At 33.1% G+C, this 22966-nt stretch overlaps 5 protein-coding genes across 6 annotated transcripts; 4 read left to right on the top strand and 1 right to left on the bottom strand.

Moving 5' to 3' along the window:
- The first annotated feature begins 2101 nt into the window (after positions 1-2101).
- On the top strand, positions 2102-3772 carry LOC116341478 (nuclear pore complex protein NUP62). Of its 2 annotated transcripts, XM_031768607.1 has the most exons (6): positions 2102-2342; positions 2544-2669; positions 2709-2858; positions 2935-3101; positions 3187-3279; positions 3375-3772. In XM_031768607.1, exons 1-6 carry the CDS (start codon positions 2192-2194, stop codon positions 3561-3563), a joined length of 876 nt encoding a protein of 291 aa, XP_031624467.1. In that variant the 5' UTR covers positions 2102-2191; the 3' UTR covers positions 3564-3772. The 2 variants fall into 2 exon arrangements, with proteins under 2 accessions (XP_031624467.1, XP_031624466.1); XM_031768606.1 differs by having other exon boundaries at positions 2544-2858.
- Positions 3773-6138: 2366 nt separating this feature from the next.
- LOC116346287 lies at positions 6139-7062 on the top strand. Its single transcript, XM_031776235.1, has 3 exons — positions 6139-6254; positions 6312-6513; positions 6595-7062. The coding sequence occupies exons 1-3, from the start codon at positions 6191-6193 to the stop codon at positions 6938-6940; spliced, it is 612 nt and encodes a 203-aa protein (XP_031632095.1). The 5' UTR covers positions 6139-6190; the 3' UTR covers positions 6941-7062.
- Positions 7063-14384: 7322 nt separating this feature from the next.
- Positions 14385-15538, bottom strand: LOC116345541 (leucine-rich repeat-containing G-protein coupled receptor 4-like). Its single transcript, XM_031774985.1, has 2 exons — positions 15365-15538; positions 14385-15293 (listed from the first exon to the last, which is right to left on the bottom strand). The coding sequence occupies exons 1-2, from the start codon at positions 15379-15381 to the stop codon at positions 14435-14437; spliced, it is 876 nt and encodes a 291-aa protein (XP_031630845.1). The 5' UTR covers positions 15382-15538; the 3' UTR covers positions 14385-14434.
- A 2938-nt stretch (positions 15539-18476) lies between these two features.
- On the top strand, positions 18477-22875 carry LOC116347569. Its single transcript, XM_031778222.1, has 7 exons — positions 18477-19048; positions 19777-19933; positions 20029-20194; positions 21378-21511; positions 21584-21749; positions 21827-22445; positions 22529-22875. Exons 1-7 carry the CDS (start codon positions 18831-18833, stop codon positions 22749-22751), a joined length of 1683 nt encoding a protein of 560 aa, XP_031634082.1. The 5' UTR covers positions 18477-18830; the 3' UTR covers positions 22752-22875.
- Positions 20572-21292, top strand: LOC116347578 (probable small nuclear ribonucleoprotein E). The gene has a single exon (XM_031778233.1). It carries the CDS (start codon positions 20684-20686, stop codon positions 20966-20968), a length of 285 nt encoding a protein of 94 aa, XP_031634093.1. The 5' UTR covers positions 20572-20683; the 3' UTR covers positions 20969-21292.
- Positions 22876-22966: the final 91 nt, after the last annotated feature.

Genomic DNA, 22966 nt, shown 5'->3' with positions numbered 1-22966 from the left:
CAGCCGTTATATTCATAGCTCAAACCTAATGTCTGTGCGCAATCGCAACTCTTTTCTTGCATCGTCAATTTCTCCATCCAATAAATCCGACTCTCTCTAATTACTCTTCAAATCGCTGATCATCAATAATATCGCACAAAAAATTGTGTGGACAATCTACTCCACCATCTAGCTTAAGATTATTATTCTAAAATAATTAAATTAAAAATATAAATATTACGATGAAACAATTTACTCTTGTTTTCATTTCAAGGCTTCTTTTTTTTCAATCTTAACTAACATCAAAGTTGGCCAATTCAGAATACAAAATAATTTACCATGTGAATATGAATTGAGTAAACAAAAGCCGCACTACTTTATCGTTTACAACCGAAATTAGCCAATTTCCAGTTGATCTATATACGAACGAAAGCATAATCGGCAATTAACGCAAAGCGCCCACGATATTTTATCAACACAATCATGTCTTAATTATATGCGGATTTTTCTTCAAATGTGTTACCTTTATTATGTGCGTTAATGCTCATCACTCGGATGAGTCGTCAATAACAAAACGCAATTAAAACAATACACAATGGACCAATAAATATTTTGTTGTTAGCTAATAATACGCCGCTTGCATTTGATGATATAATTTTAATCGAAGCACCTGATCAGTTACAAATGTGGTAAAAATACAGTTAAAAAAAAGCGGCGGTCAGTGCGTATGAATCTATCGAAATGGGATTTTTTTGTGCATGAGTTTCATCTTTTTTCAGATGGAGAAATAATTTTGAGAGAGGATAGAGAGAGAAAAAAAATATGCGATGAATAACAAACAACCATATGCACTATTACCTTTCTCTCTTAAACATATTTGGGTGCTTGTGTAATGATTATCACCAAATTAAGTCGATTATCATTAGAGTTTGCAAAAAAAAGTAACACAGAAGTGAAACGAACGAAGTACTTTTTGTAAATTTAATGTGCGCTCTATAGCACATGTGACTAAACAGAACATGTGAAGAAAAAAATCATGACAATTCATCAATGACCATCCATTTTCACCGTCAATCTAGTCGCTCCGAATCAAGCTATTTCATATCCATAAAAATGCATATTATGCTACTGACCCGGAACGAATCAATTTAACTTTTTCATTTCACTGATTCTTCGCATTTACAGACCGATAAAATCATTTTCAGTCTTCAGAGTTTTGGGTGACAAAAAATAGTGTCATACATTAAAATATAGAAAAATCATATATTTCAACATGAAAAAAAAAGAAAAAAAACTCACACATGCACAACCATATTGTATCTGTGGCTTTACTTAATTTATTATGCACATCTGAATTAATCTTAGCGCATTTATTGGTTTTAGATTTTTTTGTCCGCCGTTTATTGTCTCTTTCTTTTGTGACATGTCACTAAATTTGAATATATGAGCATCAAACAATAGCGCATATAAATTTCGCTTTCGTTTCAATGCGTATATCATTGCTTTCTTGTCGATCGTCTTCTAAATTGCAGATCGAAAAATGTAGGTGAACAAAACGAAACGTTGTTAATTAATATTTATTTGTTGTGAGCTTTTTTCATCATCATTTATTCAACTGCTATTTTTTCTTCGTCTTTCTTATTTATGTATGTTTTTGGTTTTTATCGTAGACTTTTTTCTCGGCTGTGTGTTTTTTATTTCTATTCGGTCAATGGTCAAATTTGTGTGTATAGTTTTCTCTGTTATATAGTTGTTTTGCTTTTGCTTCTTTTGCGCGTTTCTCGACAATCACATCACGAAAATTTATTCACACCGGACTTTACCGTGTGGAATGGTGTGCGTGAGTTGTTTTTTTTTCTTCGATGCTCAATAATCATCATATGTTTTAGTTAAATGAAGTGATGGCACCGATAGCATAATATAATATGCGTTTGTAGCCGGAACATCGATCGGGTCAAAAGAAACAAAAAAAAGTTTGCGAGAGTAGCCATTGTCTTTTTTTTTTTTTTGTTGTTTGTTATATTCGCATCGAGTTTTTTTTTCTCGTGAAAATACACAGTGGCATGAGTGAGGGAAATGTTCGTCATATAAAAGACACAGTGAAGATGAACTAATCATCAGATCAACATTTGCTACCAAATCAGGCATACGGCATAGTTCGAGTGTGGCTTATTAATTTAACAAGTGCAAAGTAAAATATATTTTTAAAAAAATGAAAGTGTTTGTTGTTTTATCGTGCATTGCTTTGGCTGTAGCCAAGCCACAAGGATATTCATACAATCAACCATCATCGTCAAGCTTTGGTGGATCACATAATTTTGGTGTTAGTGCTCCATCAGTTGGATTGAGCACACCTGGATTCGGTAAATTTAATTTGTGCATTCGAATAAAAATGAGACGACTTAGTAAACACAAGCAACAATAAACGGCGCATAAAAAATATTTACAGACATATATGCTCTTCTTGTGATGCGACATGGTTGCGCTTGATATTCATTTGATAATAATTTAAATTGTGGTATTAAACATTGAGTGAGAATTTTATTTTGTGTTTATTTTATTAGCTGCAGCACCATCATTCACTGGATCAGCTCCATCATCATCATCTTTTTCGGGTAGCTCTTCATTCGGTTCATCATTCGGCTCATCTGGTTCTTCGTTCGGTGGAGCTCAACCATCATTCTCATCTGGTTCCTCGTTCGGTGGAGCTCAGCCATCATTCTCATCTGGTTCCTCGTTCGGTGGAGCTCAGCCATCATTCTCATCTGGTTCCTCGTTCGGCGGAGCTCAGCCATCATTCTCATCTGGTTCCTCGTTCGGCGGATCGTTTGCTCCTCAACCACAACCTCAACAAGCTCTTATCCAAAAACACATTTACGGTAAGAATAAAAACTTATAATATATATGTTGTTTATTTCATTTTAACCAATTTTAATTGTTTCCTCAAACGTAAAGTTCATGTTCCACCACCACAAGAAGATGAGTTCGCCCAACCACACAACGCTGTTGCCCCAGTTCAAGCTCAAAAACACTACAAAATTATCTTCATTAAGGCTCCATCAGCACCATCGGTGAGCGCACAACAACTTCAACAATTGGCTCAACCACAAACCGAAGAAAAGGTAAAAATCAAACACCAAACGTGTAGTTTCATCGTATTTAATTCGATAATTAAATGTTCCATCTCTTTCTCTTTTCGCTTATTAGACCCTCGTCTATGTTCTTGTGAAAAAGCCAGAATCAGTTTCGGAATTGACTCAAAACCTTCAAGCAGCTCCAACTCAACCATCAAAACCAGAGGTAAGTGTAATAACTGAATTTAAATAAAATAAACAAATATTATTACATTAAACTAAATATACGAAAATTTCATTTTTATATCACTTTTCTACCAGGTTTACTTCATCAAATACAAGGCCCAAAAAGAGCAATCTTCACTTCCAGTTCAATCTGGTTCAGCAGAAGCATCATTGCCAATTCCAGCTCCATCATTTGTTCCATCAGCACCAGCCCCATCATTCGGTCCATCAGCACCAGCAGTGCCACATCACAAACCATCACCAGTTTATGGACCAGCTCATTAATTGATTTACAAACATTGATCCCATTGATATTTGTGATCGGCTTGAATGCATTGAATACCATTACCATTTTCAATGTGTTCGAAAGCAAAAGAACTCTTGTTAAAAATAAAACTCGTAGACTAAGATTATTGTTATAAAATTGTTAGTGAAAAAAAACAACAATGATGCAAAGTTAAAATAAAATATTTAAGCGGTGACAAAATAAACTGGCAAATAGTTTTTTATTTATTTATTTTTGGCACAAATGAAATGAACAAAAGAAAAAAAAATACAAAAAGAAGACAACAAATGGCCTTTGAAAAAAAAAGACTGAAAAAACACCGCATGTTTCTTTTAGATTGATTTACATTTTTTCTGAATATTTTAGCTATTGGCTACTGAAGTAACTTTCAAAAGATAAGTCTGAAATATTGGTAAAGAGAAAACAACACTCTCACTTTCTCAATACGACAAAAATATTGCAATAACTGAAATTGTGTAAAAAAAATTGATTAAAAAAGGAAAAGAAACGCAACCGAAGATGACATATTGACAATATTTCTTATTTTTCTCTTTTTGTGTGTGTGTTTTTTTTTTTTTTTTTTTTTTCTACAATCGTGCGTGCACCTTATGTAAAGATCTAAAGAACAAAGAGGAATGCTTTACTGAAATCGTAAAACGCAAATGATAATTGATTTTCAGTGGTTGGATAATGAGAGTTGTTTTTTCTTTCATCGTCGAATTAAAATAGCTCTCGCCATAATGGTGTTCAATTTACACAATGTATGAGGAAGCATATCTCATGTTAAAAAATTGGCGTTCCATTATGGTGTATGATTTAATGTTTAGTGTTCAACTGTTCATGCACAAATACAAAATATTGAATAACAAATCAATGACAATTTCTGACATTTCTTCGGCTCGCTTGCGTGGTGTGGTCACGTACAAGATGAAAAAAAATGTATACGTAATTGTCTTGAGTGGGATCGTATATTCGATCAGAATTTGATATGAATGAAAAGAAAATAAAATTTAACTTATCTTCATTTGATATTTTTCAACCGTTCAATTTTCGTATGAAATATATATTTTATATATATCTGAATGCAATATTTTACATGCGGAGAACTTAAATTACTCTGATATATGAAACGATGGCCACATTGTGGTGACAACAACAAGAAACACAATTTTGATGAAAGCTTAAAATATGGCCCCATGTTCAAGTCAGCTGTACCACAAAATGTATTGTTTACTGCTGACGCTAAGAAAAGGGTCTGATTATTATTATTCACGTATTCAAATCACGTACACTGCCAGTATGATAAAGATGGTGATAGTGAAAATGACAAACGATATAAATTAAGCACAACATAAAAATCAATCAGAAGAACGATGGGAACAAAAAAAATTAGAAGTGCTTTGAAAAGTGAGAACATGAGTAAAGTAAAGAGCGAAATAAAACGAAATATATGCATGAATAAGGTGAAAATGAAGCAACAAATATGAAGGACTTCATTTGAATCATTTAAAATAATAATAGAATTTGTGTACCGAATTGAGCGTAAACCGAAAATTGAATTTACACTACACATTGCACCGTCAAATGTATGTGCTACTCAAATTCATTTCAAGACTGACTTCACTTTATGTGAAAAATGACACACACACACATACAAAAATCGGAGTAATTACATTAAAAAACAATTTGCGCGTGTGAAGTAAAATTATACGCATTTGAAGGCAATACTGGAGGTAAAGTATGTCGTTAGAGATGGGATTTCAACTGATTTATGTAGAAATACATGTCTTGTCATCTTTCATTTTTTTCGGTATATTTTATACAATTGTATAAATCATTTTTTCCGATACTATTATTACCATTTGTATCAGAGCAAATGGGGAACCGGAACAGCCTCAGGACGCGAGAGCGGGATTTTTTCTCATTTACGATATAAGAAAAATCGAATTTTATTATATTTTAAACAGATTATAGGGCTGGAACTCTTTCTACACTCTTTTCAAACTTATTGAAATAGGTTCTACTTTTGATATGAAATTAATGTTATATACACTGAAGTATCAATATTGGTTTACATTTACCCCAAGGTACGTGAAACGCTTGAATCAGCCCTGGTTTTATACACCGTTTCTCATTTTGAAATTTATTTCTTTTTAAATTATTGTTTGTGATACGTAGCGCCACTTGGAAAATGTTTACTCATATTTTTATTGATTCAGATGTACTGTCGGAATGGAATCTTTTGGAAGGTTGATAAAAGTAAATTATGCAATCGACATTGATTTTTGGACAAATTATGTCAAATTCGATTGAGATGACGAATAAAAGCGTGACAGAATAAACACAAAAGCTTGAATCGGCTTCAAAAATAGCAAAAAAATATAATGTAAACATTTAATTTATCAAAAAATGACACTTGTCAAACAGAACTATTTACATACTTTTGATAAAATCAAGTACGCATTATACCCATTTGATAGAATTAATGAATCATTTACACATAGAATAAATATTTGCATTTAATCGAAAATTATCTGACCTGAGATTTTTTCGTATATAAAGACTGTTACACGAGCTTGGAGAATCAGTTCTTTTTCTTGTGTAAAAGTATAATTTTTTTTTTAAAATGTCTAAATTACATTTAATTTTACTAATTTCGACTTGTATCGTATTATTAAGAGCTGATCCAGGTGTGTATTAAAAATATTTAAAATAAAAAATGTTTTCATTTAATATCATTGATTTAGGACTGTTGCTTCGCCGTAAGAAAGGTCCAATACCAATTGCAAAGCCAGCCCCTGAATATGTCGAAAAGCAAGTGTTGGTTATTGAACAGCAGCCACCACCCCCACCGCCACCGTGTAAAACAGACCGATGCAAAACATGTCACAATGAGTGCAACGGCAACGAAAAATGTCATAATGAGTGTATTGTTGTAGATAGGTGCAGGTAAGCGGTTGTCAATTGTTGGCATTACAATCGTTTTTTTAAAGGTGTTTAAATCAATTTTTTCTCATCACTTCAATGCAGGACAAATTGTAATGGATATGAAAAGTGTGTGAATGAGTGTGGTACCCATCGTGACAATTACTATGAAAACGATCGGTGTCACGGATGTCAGATACAATGCCCGAACAATCGACCGCTTCTAAGACACTGTGAGCCTGGAAAATGGTTGTATTACATTCAAGTGCCCAAAAGTATTGTTCTTAGTGATTTTGTGTCAAATCCACATCTTATTGAGCTCGCTTCAGACTCAAATTTAGAATTGACTGCAGATGGTATAACTGGTCGTACGTGTCTCAATGACAAAACTCGGTACGATCTCAACAAACTCAATGCTGCGATGATGCCCATTCCATTTTCTCAAAAATAAGAATTATTTATTGTATAAAGTGTGGTGGATGGGTGGGTAATTTTGTAATCAAGAAGAACCGTCCGAAGGAACCGAAACGGAAAAAAGAATTTAGTCAAATATAGAATTATTTATTTATCAAATTTTTGATGTGATTTTATTCAAACAAATCTGAAAACCAAAAAAACCAAAAATATGTTTGACTTTATTTCATTGGAATAATAATGGCATTGAAGCGGCCAGATTCTGTTCGAGTACGGTAAGCATGGAAAGTCTTTCTCTGCTTTCGAAATATCGGGAGATAGAGAGAGAGAAATAGAGAGAGAAATTGTCACGAAAACGGAAGCCAAAATATACCGACAGCGACTAAAAACTTTTTAATATTCTTGTCTTGTTTGTTTAAGATTCCAACACTAAAATATATCTCGAAGGCAAATAAGAAATGATTTAAATTGAATTTTTCTCTGGTTGTGCTTTACCTTCATTTCTCATCTCAATTCACCTATACATGTTATGTATTTGATATTCTGGCAGCTTCCAACATTCATGCTTCGTTCGGTTGTATGCTTCTTTATCTCTGGCTCTATGTCTCTCTTTTTTTTGCATTTCTCTCTCACTCACTGCTCTGATACGAGTGTACTACTGGTCGCCGTGTTTTACAACATTCAATATTTGTTTGATACTTTAAAATCGATTTAACTCCGGCGCGCAAAATATCGTGAAAAGATAAATTGAAAGCAAAAGAAAATCATAATAAAGTGATGGAGGAGGCCCCGGCAATACACAATACGACAAAAGCATTTGATGTTTCAATAGCATAAATTCAAGTGGATGGATGCCTAAAAGTAAAGTTCGTATGCATGTGACACGCGTATTCGAAAAACGTGTCACTCTTGTGAAGCGAGAGAATCACAAAAAGGAAACGCACTCGAGAACTACCGTAGAAAGAAAAAAACAACAGCAGCAACAACAACACATCCATCCATCGGGGTGTAATGGACGTGAAACGATGATGGGAATTTTGGGCATAGGTAGAGGGAAGGTGAATGATAAATTTTCAACGCATTTCACTTGACGGCAGACACTTGACGCAGATACAAAAAAAAAGTTCGATGCACTAAAATCCAATTCAAATCTTCAAGTGTTTTCCATCCAAAAAATCTGATAGCGAAGTATGGCAAGCGCTCAGCATCATTTGTGCGTATTGTTGCTTTCACATCTGTTTGCTGTTGTTCGCGCTTTTATCTGCGCTGAAAGGTGTAAAATATTTTGACAAGAAAATATATCCTAGAGCATACATAGTGACTGCGATTTCATCGCACTGGCTGATATACGCAGATATTTTCAGCTGCTATTTCCATGTTTGAATCATGCCTGTTCAAACCTCTAAGAGGCTGCCGTCAGCTGAAAATATCTGCACAAAATTTTAGTTAGCACAATGCAATCAGCCACTAGTAAACTCTGAAATATATTCACATTTTCAAAGAGTATATACATGTTTTGGTGTGCTTGAAGTTGGCTTTGTTTAGGCAATAAAGTTTGCTTAAAATGGGAGAATAAATGTGCGTTTTGGTTCGCATTCAGTACGGCGAATCGATTTTGCGTCGCTTTCAATTCATTCAGAGACACATACAATTGGCAAGGGTATACGAATTGGAAATTTATTTGCCTTTGAATAGGTCGTCGATAGCAAGCGGCGTAATTAACTCAAACCATATGCGCTCGATTAACCGTTGTATATCCACTTGACGTACTACACATTCTTAGGTATGATTGAGATGCGATTAAGGTTTCGCATGAAGTGCACTGAAAGCGCGTAAAAAGCGTCCATTTTAATTTCTTCATCTTTTTCTTATGAGCAAATGTCGTTTGGAATAGAAAAAAAAAATCGCTTTAACGCCAGCGGTTAAATGAGAGAAAAGAACATGATAACGATGGAAAACTTTGCGAAAGTTTGAATTACACGAATGAAATATCGTCAACATTCGAGCAACCGAGCTATATACATGAAATTGGTGATAACATTTTCAAATGTGTTGTACGATTTTTGCCACTTATTCATTTCTCGTAATCTGTGTGAATACAATAAACGTCGTTCGAGCCCATTTATTTGGATTTTAGTGAAGATGATAGATAGATCTTTGTTTCATACAGCAAGCAGATGATAGATAGGAGACACAACAAAAGCATTTAAATGGAAATGCAATTATTGTTCGATTATGTTACAAAACACATATGCGTTCCAAGTGATTCGAAGAGGCGTCGAATTGTATTCGCATTGTAACACATTGCCGCACAAGTTTAACTTAACCGTCATTGTGAATAACGCAATTGAGAAATCAATTACGACGATGCACTGTCGAGCGTGTTGACTGAATGCACGGATTAGATGAAATTTTAATCTAAATTCGAACAACATCCATGTGGAAACAAAACGAATTACTTAAAGCTTTTCATTGCTTCAATGGAGCTAAATAGACGTTGAAATGTTAATTTCTCTCATTCATGTCGTTGCTTTGCCAGTTGGCCCTATTATCCGTTTCACCAAACAAAGCAAGCAATTCAATAAGTCTTTGCTTCCGTAAATTGCTAATCTCATTTGGATCGGACTCGGTGCTGAGAAACGTTTATATCTAACACACACTCACACAGACACACACAAGAGACCCAAAAAATCGCCTCCCATTATTAACAAAAGCAGTATTACCACGAGTCACATCGAAAATTGAACGAAATTCCAAAGTTTAAAGCTATTGTTTGTCAATTAACTTTGTTCCACTTGTTTGTGTTGTTTTTTCGGCAATAAAGGGTGTTCGATAAAAACAATTCAAGTGTGATGTGGTGTTTGTGTGCATTCATTAGTAAAAACCAATATTTAAATGCAATGAAGTAAGAATAGTTTATATAAAATGCATGAGTCTCGACTATCCCAAAATATAGTCGATGGACACACACACACAAAATAATGGGAATAGATAATGTTCCATTTCCGAATATTTTCTCCATACGGTGAATGTAATTGAAAAGTAAAAAAGGTACTATCGAATCAGGACCCAAAAATGTATTGTCCATTTGAATGTCCGAGAATGAAACGAGACTTCTACTCACAACACAGAAATGTATCAAAAAATAACACCAAAGAAAATTGCGCGTCACTTCACTAAAATGTTGTTTTGGTTTTACAATTTGAACAGTTTCTTGACCGGTATTTCAATGTCCGATTTTGTTGTTTTTCTCTTTCATTCTTGGACTTTCAATTGTATATGAATTTCAATTTATAAATCTTCAATTCTAACATTCTAAGCTATCAAATGAAGTAAGACTTGAATTCTTTTCGCAATTTAAATGCAAGAGGCTGTGGTAGATCAAGTGAGAGAGAGGGAGAGATCAAAAGAGAAAACCGAACAAAAACACGAAAAATTAACATTACAAACAATACTTAAACATGTGAAACGAAAAAGAGCTGCATGTTTTCGATGAAAACTTAAATGCCGTTGAAAATTGTTCGATAATGTTCTAGTGGGTGTGTAGTGTGTTTATTTTATGATTTTAACTATTTAGAGCACATTTATAAATATGTAATGAGATTCCATTTGGGACTAGAGTCATTGAATGTGGCCTTTTTTCATTTATTTATTTTACAGTAATTCCATTCACACTCGAGTCAATAGAATAAACGAAACGATGGTTAAATACCTGTTGGCATTGCTCTTTGTTTTTAGTTTTTGTAACAATATGTTCTCATCATTAATATGCGGTTCGCATATTGTAATCAAAATTCCAAACGACGAAATTCCGATACGTTTGATGTGTTTAAATGTCTGTATCATCTCATTCACTTCAAATGGGTTCCATTTTAAAACATTTCTGTTTACCCATTTTTATTACGTGATATCTTTGAAATGTGAAGTGCTTTCCCATCGAAATAATCAAACAAAAATGCATGATCAATAGATCTTTTCATTTAATATTTGTATTACCTAAAGAATGCAGACTGTATGAATCACTGTCAGTCTCAATTTTGCAATCCCCCCGAAAATAGTTTATTTCGAAAAAAAATTGTTTTTTTTTTTTCGCTTTCATTCAACTATTATTGTGATGATAAAATGAAAATACTTATAGGTTTGCGGTAAAGCACTCATACGCCACAAATCGCCACGTCAAATTATAAAGCAGAAATTTTTTTTCAATATTCGTTTGATTAGTAGATGTTTTGAATGGTGCATTTAGCTCTCAACAAGATTCAATGGTTGAAAATCGTGATTTTATCACGTTATATTGGTTTCAAAATGGTACGGGAAACTCGACCGTTCTTGATTAGTTTTCTTTTTCCATAAAAAAAAAACAACATTGACATTCATTTTCATTGAACATGTTTTTATTATTTTTTTAAGAAAAAATTACATTACACACTTATAAAAATAACATTTTAAACAAGCATCTCAAATCTTTCTATTAAACTCGTATTGTGTACATTAATCGTCAAAGTTGAATGGGATATTGATATTATCATCTAAATGCAACAAGAATATTCATAACAAACATATATCGAAAAGCATTCTGTTGTCACAGGTGCATATGGATTGCTTGTGATGTTCGTGTGGAGTGGTATGCAAAAGTACTTGGCTAATTAAACTTTGGTTGAAATATCCACATAATAAATCTTGTGATGATTAGTACTTGTAATTAATTTTTCTCTTTGGTGCAGAAGTGAATTGTTGCAACGATGTCGCGTTATCAAACATTCCATTTATTGTGTTCAGATGCATGGAAAATGCAAGTATTTCCACTTTTCTACCGTTGTTTCTAATAACTATTTTCATTCTCTTTTTCACAACGTTTTTTAATGAATTGAAGCAAATCCACGCATAAATCCTGGATCAAAACTTAAACAAAACAACAAAGAAAGCATCATAATATCTAGTAACGAGTGATGCACGGTTAAATCAAAGCTAATAAACAAACGACTTTGATTAACTATATTGTATGTTTATGTGTGTGTGTTTTCGACTTCTTTTTCCCTTGTATTATCTTCTTTTGTTCCAATTATATACCATATTTGATGAATTTTCGCTGCATACCAAATGCATTCATATCATATTTTACTTTTTTTCATTCAGTTACGCATAAGAGACACAATTTTTCGGTATAAGTTGATGACACTCCAAAGAATTGGAGATAAGAGAAAGAGATTCTCGTGAGTATATAGACGATGTGTTATTTAAATTCCTTTTGTATAAAAAAGTTGAAAGGAAGTGTATGTGGTTTGATATCGCGGCACTCTGAATGCTAAAATTTTGTCGTTTTGACTTTCACTTTGACTTAAAAAAAAGGTAAAAATGCAATTAGGAAAAACTCCTGTGAATTCGCTCAAGTGGCGAATCGAAGTATGACAAAATGAGTCGAAAAAAACCCCTTTTATTCCAACTTATGAACTCCATCAACAAGAAAATAAGGTTTTACATGCACACCATTGCGAGTTCTAATTAGATAATAATATAATAAAAAGAAATCCATCAGTAGCCCATTACGGGTTAATGAAGATATTAGGAAATGCGGTAGAAAATTGAACATATCCAAGTGAAATTGATTTTAGGCAATTAGGATTGTTCGAATGCATAAAAAGTCCTTAAAAAATATTAAAGACGGCGACAACAACAACATGATGAAACATCAAAAGGAAATGTTATCAAAGGACTGACTGTGGCAAATGCAAATCGACGAGATTCGAGATGAACACCTACTGTGATATTAATAGAGATACCTAAACTCTTAAAAAATGTCAGAGTGTAAACACACTTCACTTCGTTCATTCGTTCATTTGCATACACACACACCCACACAGAGAGAAAGGGAGGGCTCCATAAAAAAAACATCAAACGATTTCTGCACTCTTTTCAACTCGGTGCTATTTTTCTCTTGTTTTGTTTATGTGAACCCTTAAGCGCAAACCGATGAGTGCGTACGTATTTATTTATATGCAAAGAGGCTTATTGTGTTATTGTGAAACGGTTGCAAAGAAACAAAATCTCTCACGCAAACTAGGCGATGTGAAATGGAAAAGAAAATACCATAGGCCCCATCGTTATAGTTTCTTTTTCAGGGCAAATGTAATGGTATATGCAAATACCATTCTGAATATTGTGTACGTATCATGTGATTTGAAGCGATTTCATCATCGAAATATTCACAAAACTGTTGAGTGTTTTTCTTTGCCAACTATCAAAAAACTACTTCACTGTTACTAATCATTTTTTCCCTTTATTAAAGACGTTTGTGTTCATTTTTTCCGACGGTAGATTTTTTATGGTATAATAAAAAAAAACTCTTTGTATAATAATAACTGGGTTTGCATAATCTCGATTTTGAATAAGTCATTCGAACGAAAGAAATGAACTATATATATTTCATACCATTTTGTGGGCGCAAATTTAAGTTTCGTCCAGTGAAAATTCGGTTTGCTCAGCTTTTGCTGATTGATCGCAATCGGTTCGATTATATTGGTTCCCAAGAGATGTGATACACACTTTATATATGCTCTCAACTTTTTGACATGTTTAATAATCAGGTTCCGATTGGGACATTCAGTTCACAATCCGTCTTTCAGAGTAATTTGAAAACAAAATAGATAATCACATATATTCTTCTTTGCAAAGTACATGAACTGTTATGAAAATTTTGTGATGTGTGCACTTGCTATACCATCCAACAAATTCTAAACAGATGATATTTTCGTGTTGGGCTAGCGCATATTTACATTTTGCACCACTTTGTGGCACACCACAGTCGATACACTTGTCAATTCCATTTGTTATAATCTCATTTTCGATTTACATAAATAATCTTTATCGACAATTGCACTCAATAAATATAGCCACATAGAATCGTCTTGCATTATTACGCATAATCTTCTGTCAGCTTGAATGACAGCACACTAAGCTTCTTGTGGGAAATTGGAATTTGATGCGATCGAGAAGGAGAGAAAATGAAAAAGGAAAAGTAGCGAACACAGTGTTTAAGCAAACTGCATTAGTCAGTCAACCATCCCATACTATATTATATATATTACATTTTTTTTTAAATCTAGTCTAGAACAGTATATCGATTTGTAAGCAGATATTTCGCACCTTTTTTACCACATACAATTGTTCAATAATACCTACCCAAGTTGAACATACAAATTCCGTAAATCGATATACCGTAATAAGATTGCAAATTAATTCCGATTATTTACAAGATAAATTGTCAACAAAATCCAGAGATAATTGAAACAAAAGTATAATCGAATTAAACAATGAAAATAAATTACATGTTTATTCAAAATTTGAAATGTTTCTTTCTTCAATCAATAAAAAAGCATGACTTTTACTCGAAAAGGTTACCTTTTTTTATTTCTCATTGTACAATGTTTCTAGTAAAATTACATGTCAATTTTATTTTCAACGTTAAATCAATACCAATAAAATGGGATATTTTACAAATAAAACTTTATTTCAATCGTGTTTATTTATTGATTTATGATTTTTTTTGTACATTAACTAAAGGATTCACTTCGTACATTCGTGTGATGCTGAAATCAGTGATTTGGTCAGTGTTCGAAAGAATCAATGTACGAAGACTTTTGAGTTCATAAATGGAATTACCTACATGAGTTATTGGGTTTGATTGTAAGTCTAATCCAATCAATTGCATATTTTTGAAGCAATCATCTGGTATTGCTTTCAATTGATTATGTCCCAAATATAAAAACATCAAATCGGGTAAATCGAAAACGCCCGGCTCCAACACATCAATTTCATTGTATTCCAATCGCAGGTCGGTTAAATGAGTGGCACCACTAAATGAAAATGATTTTAGTGTAATCAAACGGTTTCGGTTGAGCGAAAGAAAATAAAGTTGATGTAGACCATTGAAAGCGTCATTTTCCAAATGCAATATTTCATTTCCATCCAGATATAATTCCATTAAATTAACGGCTCGTGAAAAAATCGAACTCGGAATGCGCTCCAATTTATTGTCGCTCAATGTTAAATTATGTAAATTCCATGCATTCTCAAAGTCACTGTGATGTAATGTTTTCAAATGCACACCTTGCAGTTTCAATTGCTCTAAATAATGAAACGTTTCGAAAATGCCACGCGGTATGATTTGCATTTTTGCGTTATACGAAACGGAAAATTCCAAAATATTATTTGCCTGAGATGCGCTTAGAGCAAACGATATACTCTGATTTGGCATCACCACAATCGGTTCAGCAACGTAACATAATGCATCATTTGAAGTTGGTTCACATTCAACATTTGTGATATTTGTTACTTCGATGTCTGTACCAAATACCATACAAAATATCGCCAAAAAGACGACCGAAATCGTTCTGTGAATAGAAATATTTACGTTTTTTTTTTTGTTATAGAAAATCAATACAAACAATTGATTGCAACTTACATTTTCGAGACGAACATTATAACTCTTTTTGTTTTTATTTAAATTCTTTTCTTTTCACTAGGAAATTCACGTTAAAATAAACTCAAAACTACACCACAAAGCTCTAGCAATACGATTTAGTATTGTGTTTTTGAATCACCAGACACAAAGCGATGACACCGCGAGATGAACCAACAGGACTCTAAATGTATACTATTGTTATTGAACGTGCGTGCGCAATACTTATAGAAATAAATGAATGTAGACAGAGTATGTGACTCAGGGGTTGTCAATTTTGGATTTTAAATCAAAATCAAAAGTGAGATTTGATTTGATTTCACCTAATCATTGTTTCTCAAATTAAATCAAGTGATTTTTTTGATCTGAGCTTTTCATCTCAAATTAATGATTTGTCAAATATTCTATTGATTTGGACCAACTAAAATCAAATCATACGATGAAAAATCCAAGAAAAATTTTTCATAAAAAAGATGCGAAAAAAGCGAATGATTTTATTAAAGTTTTTTTTTTAAATCGAATCACAAAAAATCAAAAAATATTGATTTTAAGACGCACGGTATGCATTGAAGAGAGCGAAAAAAGAATCGAAATTCAACTGAAACTTTCTCTGTGTGTAATCTTAGACCCTCGACTCAGATAATTTCACAAAGTTTGATTGACAAAAAAGAGAAGACTTCATGTTTATCAATCTATGAGAGATTGAAAGAATAAAGTACGTACACGCTGAAAATACAATATCATGCCGATTCAGTGAGCACATTAAACCTCGAAAGGTCACAAAATAATAAAATTCTAGCCGCATTTTATACGGAAGCATCGATGAGCATCGTAGCAACAACAAAATGATGGAAAAAGTTGAGAGAAAGAGATTAAAATTATATCACACACTGACAACAAACGCACACTTATGCATATACACCCAGATAGGCAATAGCCAGCAGCAATCTCCATTATGTTTTATTTCATTGACCCTGAAATATGAGACGCAGAAGTACCGCATACATCTTATCTATTGGGTTTCTTGCTTCGCCAAACTCCTTTCCCTGTCGATCATCAAAACAATTCATATACGCAAAACGTCGAACAATTTGGCTCACATAACACAAGAGAACATTTCAAATTATGGTTAGTAAAACCCATAAATATGACGCCTCTCTCATATTTCCAGAATAAATGCGTTTTTCCTCAAAATGGGAGATTTTATCGATTGAAAATTTGTTTATTGCATTGAAATTTAACCAAGTTAAAATGTATTTTAAGTTTAAATAATATCATTATTGATTTTCTAATTTTATATGATTTATTTTTAAATGTTAAAAAAGTGGCGCAGCAGGTTATTCATTTAAAGTGTTGATGAAAAATCCATAACTGAACACTTCCGAGATGAATAAAAAACACCATTCACACTGATAACAACAGCAAATGTTTACACATCAAGTTCAACGAGCCGTAATCTATCAAGTGGTAAATACCAATCAAAAAATTGTGAAAATCGAATTTTCAACAATGAATACTTGTTTTGAGCTTAGTGTACTATATCTCTCATATGGGCCGTTTTGAATTTTTGATGGTATTTTCATTATTTCATAAAAATTACTTGTTGAACAAGTCGTATATACATATATATGAACTTGATAAAAGTTTTCGATGAATTTTGAAGTGCGAATCGGGGAAAGGAAAAGAACAACAATTTGGATGGCAAAATATGATGCATTGCATTTCATTTCGCATTCCGAAAATTTTGAATGACAGCAAAGGAAATTGGTTTACCACCCTCGGTCGTTTCGTTCTCTGTATATCTATCTCTCCCCCTTTCTTCAATATTGATATGTGCGCGCCAATGATTCTAGGTGCGAACAAACAATTTCACATTTGCACATATGGACTGTGTGCTGTTTGTGCAGTCAATTGTGTGCATTTTTGTGTGAATGAACGAACAAACATATATTTGAAAGCGAGACACACAAGAGGTTTCGAACGAATTCTTTGTTTACTCACACCCTAGACGAGCGCACCAAAATATAATTTATTCGATGGATGTGATGTGATGTCATGGAAAAAGTTATTTATTTCATTCATCGGCAAAACACTCCCACCATCAAATTCTACAAGTCTGTCAAATTCTACACTTTATTTCCTTATTAAGACGTAACAAAAGTCCCATCGAATCATTTCAAATCAAGCCAAATATAGCAATGTACTTGCAAAAACATAAATGATAAAAATAGCATCTTGAAACAAACGTAAAATGGTTGGGGAGAATCACTTAAAAATTTACTTTTTCATTAGTCAACAAATTCAATTATCAAATCAAGCAGCAGTAATCGGAAAAAGCATAATCAACATCAACACATCGAACAGATAAATCGACAGAAAACGAATGATTTTTCTTTTTCAATGAATATGATTAGTTTTCTCTATGGTTGTTACTTTTGCTTGAACAAAAAACATGAAATAATAAAAAAATTGTTTTTAATTGCCGCAGTTTCCCAGTTTGTTCCAACTGAAAACCGGTCACATTGCATCTATTTTGTTAGCTGCCGATTTTTATTTGAATAGCATCGTAGTTGCTTGCTTCGATGGTGCAGTCAGTTGAAAATTGCTTACTTATTTTTTTGTGATACTCCCCCAGCTAAAATGATAAAAACAAAAATAAAACTCCGACATCTAGGCAATTTAAAAACTTCTTCGGAAGAGTATATATCGTAATTTAACCATCTCATTTATATTAACATATACAATAGTTAATAATCCCGAGAAATTCAATTGAATTTTTATGATAGGCAAAACTACATTCTACCTTGTGTCTGTGTTTGGATTCCAAAAGAATATTCCACTATACCATGGTGACTGTGTTTTTGCCATTCTCTTGTGCATCCTTCTTGAAACTGCTTCGCCACACATTTACACAGCTATACCAAAGGAATTTTTTGGAAGTAAATCAACACATGTGTGCATGTATGTGAAACATTTGCTATAGCTCACTTCTTCAACCGCAATGGCAAGAAATGCTGCTTTATTTCAGGTATTTTTTTTTTTTGTACCTGTTGCGACTGTTTTCAGCGTTCATTTTTGTGTTGTAGTGGTTGAAACCAACGCGCGCTTACATCACATAATACATACATGCGCGTATACACACATCTATAGTTCACGTCAACAACAATAATAAAGTCAGTGATTAGTCTTTTTTTTTTTCAAACTTAAACATCAATAGAATGTTATTGTTAATATCATTTGTGCTGAATTCTTTCAAATCAATACACATTAATTCCAAATAAAATTCGTTAAAATTTGTTTGCTGTTTTGTTATGCATGTGAAGTGATTGCATCGTCCATTTTTTTGTCTCCGAAATATAAAGGGTGTTCGATCATAAAATAAAACATTTATTTGTCATAAAAAACTATCATTTCAATTTAAGAAATAAAACTGATTTGGACCGTATAATCGAATAATATTTGTGCCAAAATGACAACAACAGTACGACCTGGACCAGTATCAACACTTCAGACAATGAACGATAAGCTTGGTGCAGTTCAAGTATCTGAAAAATCACTTGCCGGCGTGCCACAACTTTTGGTCGATTTGCAACGTTTGTCGGAAGATCAAGAAACGGCCGATATTATATTCCTGGTGGATCGAGAGGAAGAGCGTATCTATGCTCATAGAATTATACTACAAGCTAGGTACATATAAAGTGAAGTGAAAGATTGGTTTTTTTTTATAGACAAACATCTTCTGACGGCCTTACCAATGGAAATTCTGTATAAACGAAATTCTGAATTCAAAGAAAATGCTTATTTTACCCAATTACCCGACGACTGCAAAAAATAATAAAACACCAATTCTTCGAAATACGCAAAAAAAGTTGAGCGTTGAATATAATCACTTTGAATTCTTTTTGTTCTTTGTGTGAACACATTAAATGTGATGATATTTCTCTCCCATTTTCCGTAAAATGGAAAGCATTTCGAGATTAATTTATTGAAATCGTTCAAAACTTTTAACAAGACAATTTTTTCGTTGTTATTAGTTCGGCATGAATTTTCGATTGAAAATCAATAAGACCGTTTATCAGTGGGGTACTTTTGATTCTGACAGAGTTGATTTTTAATTTCCATATAATTCCGGATTTGCCGTGAAAAACAATCCATGTCATAACTTTTCCTTTGCTTATCACGTTCGAACTATATTTGCATTTTCTGTCATTGAAAGTTCTAACGAATAATTATATATCGATTGATTGATCGAATCAGTCCGTGTCATTTCTATATATCGAAATATAAATTATTCGGAATATTGAAATATTTCGATCAAGAACTTTTTCAAAAGTTTCGTGTGACTTTTTTTAAACCCAAATTAACTTTTTTTTTCTGCGTGCGGATCTGAAAGAACTTTTTCATATTGATTTTAGATGTAGAAGTTTTCAGACAACAAAAAGAGATGAAATTTGTCGCATTCCTGGATGTACTGTTTCACCAACTGTTTCTGGCAATCCAACACAAATTCGCCTGCCACACATAAATGCAAATGTATTCCGTCAATTTATTCTGTACGCTTACACTGGAAAGGTATGCAATTTAATTTTGACGAAAATTTCGTAACACAGATTTTATATTGTTGTATTGATCCATATCCATTTTTTTTACAAATAAACAAATGACAGATTATATTTCAAGATGCTCGTGTTTTTGAACTTATGATATTGGCACAGGATATTGGTATCGATGAGTTAAAGGCGGCCTGTGAGGATTATGTTGTTTCCACATTGTCAGTTACAAATGCTTGCACCTATTTGGCTGCCGTTATGGAAATTCAAGAGAAATCTTCAAGTAAGTAGATATTTTTCTTTTATTTTAACATTCGAAATGTTTATTTCGGTTAGTGAGAAGTGAAAATAAACTCATACACATATCCTATGTACAAGAAGCTATGGTCGCTATTGATCGGTAGATGGCATTACATGAAATCTGTGTTATCAATATGAACTCGTATTGATATCATATTGAAACACTTTTTTACGGGAAATAAAAAAAAATATTTTATTAAATTCTAATAAAAATAATATATTGTAATGAAATCTAAATGGACAAAAAATAAAAACGTGTATTAAAAAAAATTATAATCCAAACGAAACTATTGTGAAGTGGAAAAGAAGTGTAAAACGAAATATATAGTGCCCCCTGACGGTATGAAAGTAAAAAGTGTGATGATTGTCAAACGTTTATTTGTCGCTTTTGTTTTACCGCACCAAGCTATATCAATCACTGTTGAATTTATTCGGTTTGAGCAAGTAAAAACAAGATAAAACTATCGTAAAAATGTCGTTCAAAAGTAATACAAAGGTGCAAAAAGTGATGGTTCAGCCCATCAACTTGATTTTTCGATATTTGCAAAATCGTTCCCGTGTCCAAGTGTGGCTGTACGAGAATGTTTCGCTTCGCATTGAGGGTCATATCGTTGGTTTCGATGAATACATGAATTTGGTGCTGGACGATGCTGAGGAATATCATCTTAAAACAAAAAATCGCCGTTCATTGGGCCGAATTATGCTGAAAGGAGACAATATCACGCTTATCCAGAATGTTAGCAGTTCATCATCGTAAACACAAGCATAGAGAAATAGAATACAAAACACACACGTATATTGAGGTTATGTCAGTGTGGCAGCCGCCGTCAAATGTATACACCGAAACATTCAATAAATACATTTTTTTTTAAAATACAAAATTCATGTTTAATAAGATAAAATTCTTAGGTTAGTGAGAACCATGATCTTGTTATAAGAATACATGCATGTCGATTTCATAGTGGCCGGTCAATTCTGATAATCTGGCTTCTGTTCGATGTCAAATAAATCTATCGCCATTAAATAGATAAAACGTATTTTAATTTCAATAAAATTCCATTCTTTAATTCAACCAAACAAACACCCACTCTTTTTCTTTAACACTTGAATTTATCTAGAAAATGAATGCTACCACTATTAAAATTAAATTCGATATGTCTTTTTAGATGCAAAGTGTACGTCTTCACTTTTGGAACGATGCACATCATACATTGGCGAAAATGCAACCGAATGTGTAAAAACCAGTTCATTTTTGAATTTACCGAAAGACGGCATCATTAAACTGATTTCATCGGACTATGTAAATAATTTAAAATCATTTTTGACACTCGTTTTAGACGGCAAATCTATACGTTTACGTTATTTTATTTAGTTTTGTTTAGAAGAAGAAGATGTTTGGCGATGTGTTTTATCGTGGGCAAAACATAAGGCTGGTGTAATGGCATCTTTGCTTCCCGGCCGTTGGACGGAAGAAGAACGAACCAGAGTATGTCAACATTTGGCTGGTGTCATAAATCATGTTCGTTTACTTCTAATCGGTATGGTTTTGCGATTATATTGAAATGGTTTTTGAAATTATTCGATTATTTTATTTAAATTGTGATTAAATATTCAGATAGTCAAGTATTTGCTGAAGAGGTTGAACCAACGGGTGCTGTACCAATGGAACTGTCGCTTGAACGATATCGACATGCTGCACTTCAAACCAGTAGCAAAGCGCCATTCTTTATAAATTCAACGGCACTTGGTTCTGTACAAATGTCATCAAACGTTCCATCGATGTGCAACAATAATTCAAATTCCGGTGCAAATGGAATGGGCATCACTTCTTTTGGTGATAATGATAAACGATTACAGCCACGTCTTCTTCAAAATCTATTTCCGGGTTCATCGATTCTGAAAAACGATAAATTACATTTGCAAACGACATTGAATGCATGGTACGGCGTACCAAAGCAAAATTGGCGTCTTGTATTCCGTGCATCGACCAATGGTTTTTCAGCCAGTGCCTTCCATCGCTATTGTGATGGCGTTGCTCCGGCATTTGTTATTGCACAAAGTTCACGTGGAGAGATAAGCGGCGGTTTCACCGATGTACCGTGGGCAAAGACAAATCGTAAAGGCGGCTACATTCATTCAGAACGATCATTCTTATTCACTTTGTACAGTGAACAGGAGCCACCAACAAAATATGACATTATCAAAAAACCGTATGCCATATGCTACCATCCAGAGTTAGTTTCGAGCATTTTTTTTTTGCTTCAATTTTTCATTTAAAGAGAGTTCTAAATATAATGTTTTTGATTTTATTCTTTAGAGTTGGGCCAATTTTTGGTGCAGGAGCCGATTTACAAATTGCAAACGCATGCAACAGTAGCATGGATTCGTATTCAAATCTGCCACATTCATATGATGGAGGTAATAATGCCAGCTCGTCCAGCCTTTTTGGTGACTACAATTTCACAATTACTGAATATGAAGTGTACACATTATCGGCACCGAGTCCTCCAGTCAATAAGTTAAAAACCGATCGCCTTTAAATTGATTAAGTATATGGACTTGCATACATTTCATTAAATTTCATTTGAAAACAATTTACAAATTAAAATCTAGATATATTCTTTAATATATAAAGACTATTAAACAATTATTTTTAGCAACGAATGTTCGACTTTTATTTCAAAAAATTGTTAATTGCAGTCTCATAGTGTAAACGATGCTTAACCTTAGAAAACAATAACGATTTCAAAATTGA

This window comes from Contarinia nasturtii, unplaced genomic scaffold (assembly GCF_009176525.2).
Source record: "Contarinia nasturtii isolate CC-2019 unplaced genomic scaffold, AAFC_CNas_1.1 Cnas_scaffold_129, whole genome shotgun sequence".
Classification (NCBI taxonomy): Eukaryota; Metazoa; Arthropoda; class Insecta; order Diptera; family Cecidomyiidae; genus Contarinia; species Contarinia nasturtii.
The sequence above is the reverse complement of the archived record's forward strand: the minus strand, read 5'-3'. Positions and strand labels throughout refer to the sequence as shown.

What these genes read in the sequence shown, in the direction of transcription:
- LOC116346287 (XM_031776235.1), top strand. Translation starts at nt 6,191, where the DNA reads ATGTCTAAATTACATTTAATTTTACTAATTTCGACTTGTATCGTATTA. An exon ending in ATTATTAAGAGCTGATCCAG is followed by an intron (nt 6,255 to 6,311) that starts GTGTGTATTAAA and finishes TCATTGATTTAG; the next exon opens with GACTGTTGCTTCGCCGTAAG. An exon ending in ATTGTTGTAGATAGGTGCAG is followed by an intron (nt 6,514 to 6,594) that starts GTAAGCGGTTGT and finishes ACTTCAATGCAG; the next exon opens with GACAAATTGTAATGGATATG.
- LOC116341478 (XM_031768606.1), top strand. Translation starts at nt 2,192, where the DNA reads ATGAAAGTGTTTGTTGTTTTATCGTGCATTGCTTTGGCTGTAGCCAAG. An exon ending in TATCCAAAAACACATTTACG is followed by an intron (nt 2,859 to 2,934) that starts GTAAGAATAAAA and finishes TCAAACGTAAAG; the next exon opens with TTCATGTTCCACCACCACAA. An exon ending in CTCAACCATCAAAACCAGAG is followed by an intron (nt 3,280 to 3,374) that starts GTAAGTGTAATA and finishes CTTTTCTACCAG; the next exon opens with GTTTACTTCATCAAATACAA.
- LOC116347569 (XM_031778222.1), top strand. Translation starts at nt 18,831, where the DNA reads ATGACAACAACAGTACGACCTGGACCAGTATCAACACTTCAGACAATG. An exon ending in AATTCAAGAGAAATCTTCAA is followed by an intron (nt 20,195 to 21,377) that starts GTAAGTAGATAT and finishes ATGTCTTTTTAG; the next exon opens with ATGCAAAGTGTACGTCTTCA. An exon ending in AACTGATTTCATCGGACTAT is followed by an intron (nt 21,512 to 21,583) that starts GTAAATAATTTA and finishes TATTTTATTTAG; the next exon opens with TTTTGTTTAGAAGAAGAAGA.
- LOC116347578 (XM_031778233.1), top strand. Translation starts at nt 20,684, where the DNA reads ATGTCGTTCAAAAGTAATACAAAGGTGCAAAAAGTGATGGTTCAGCCC.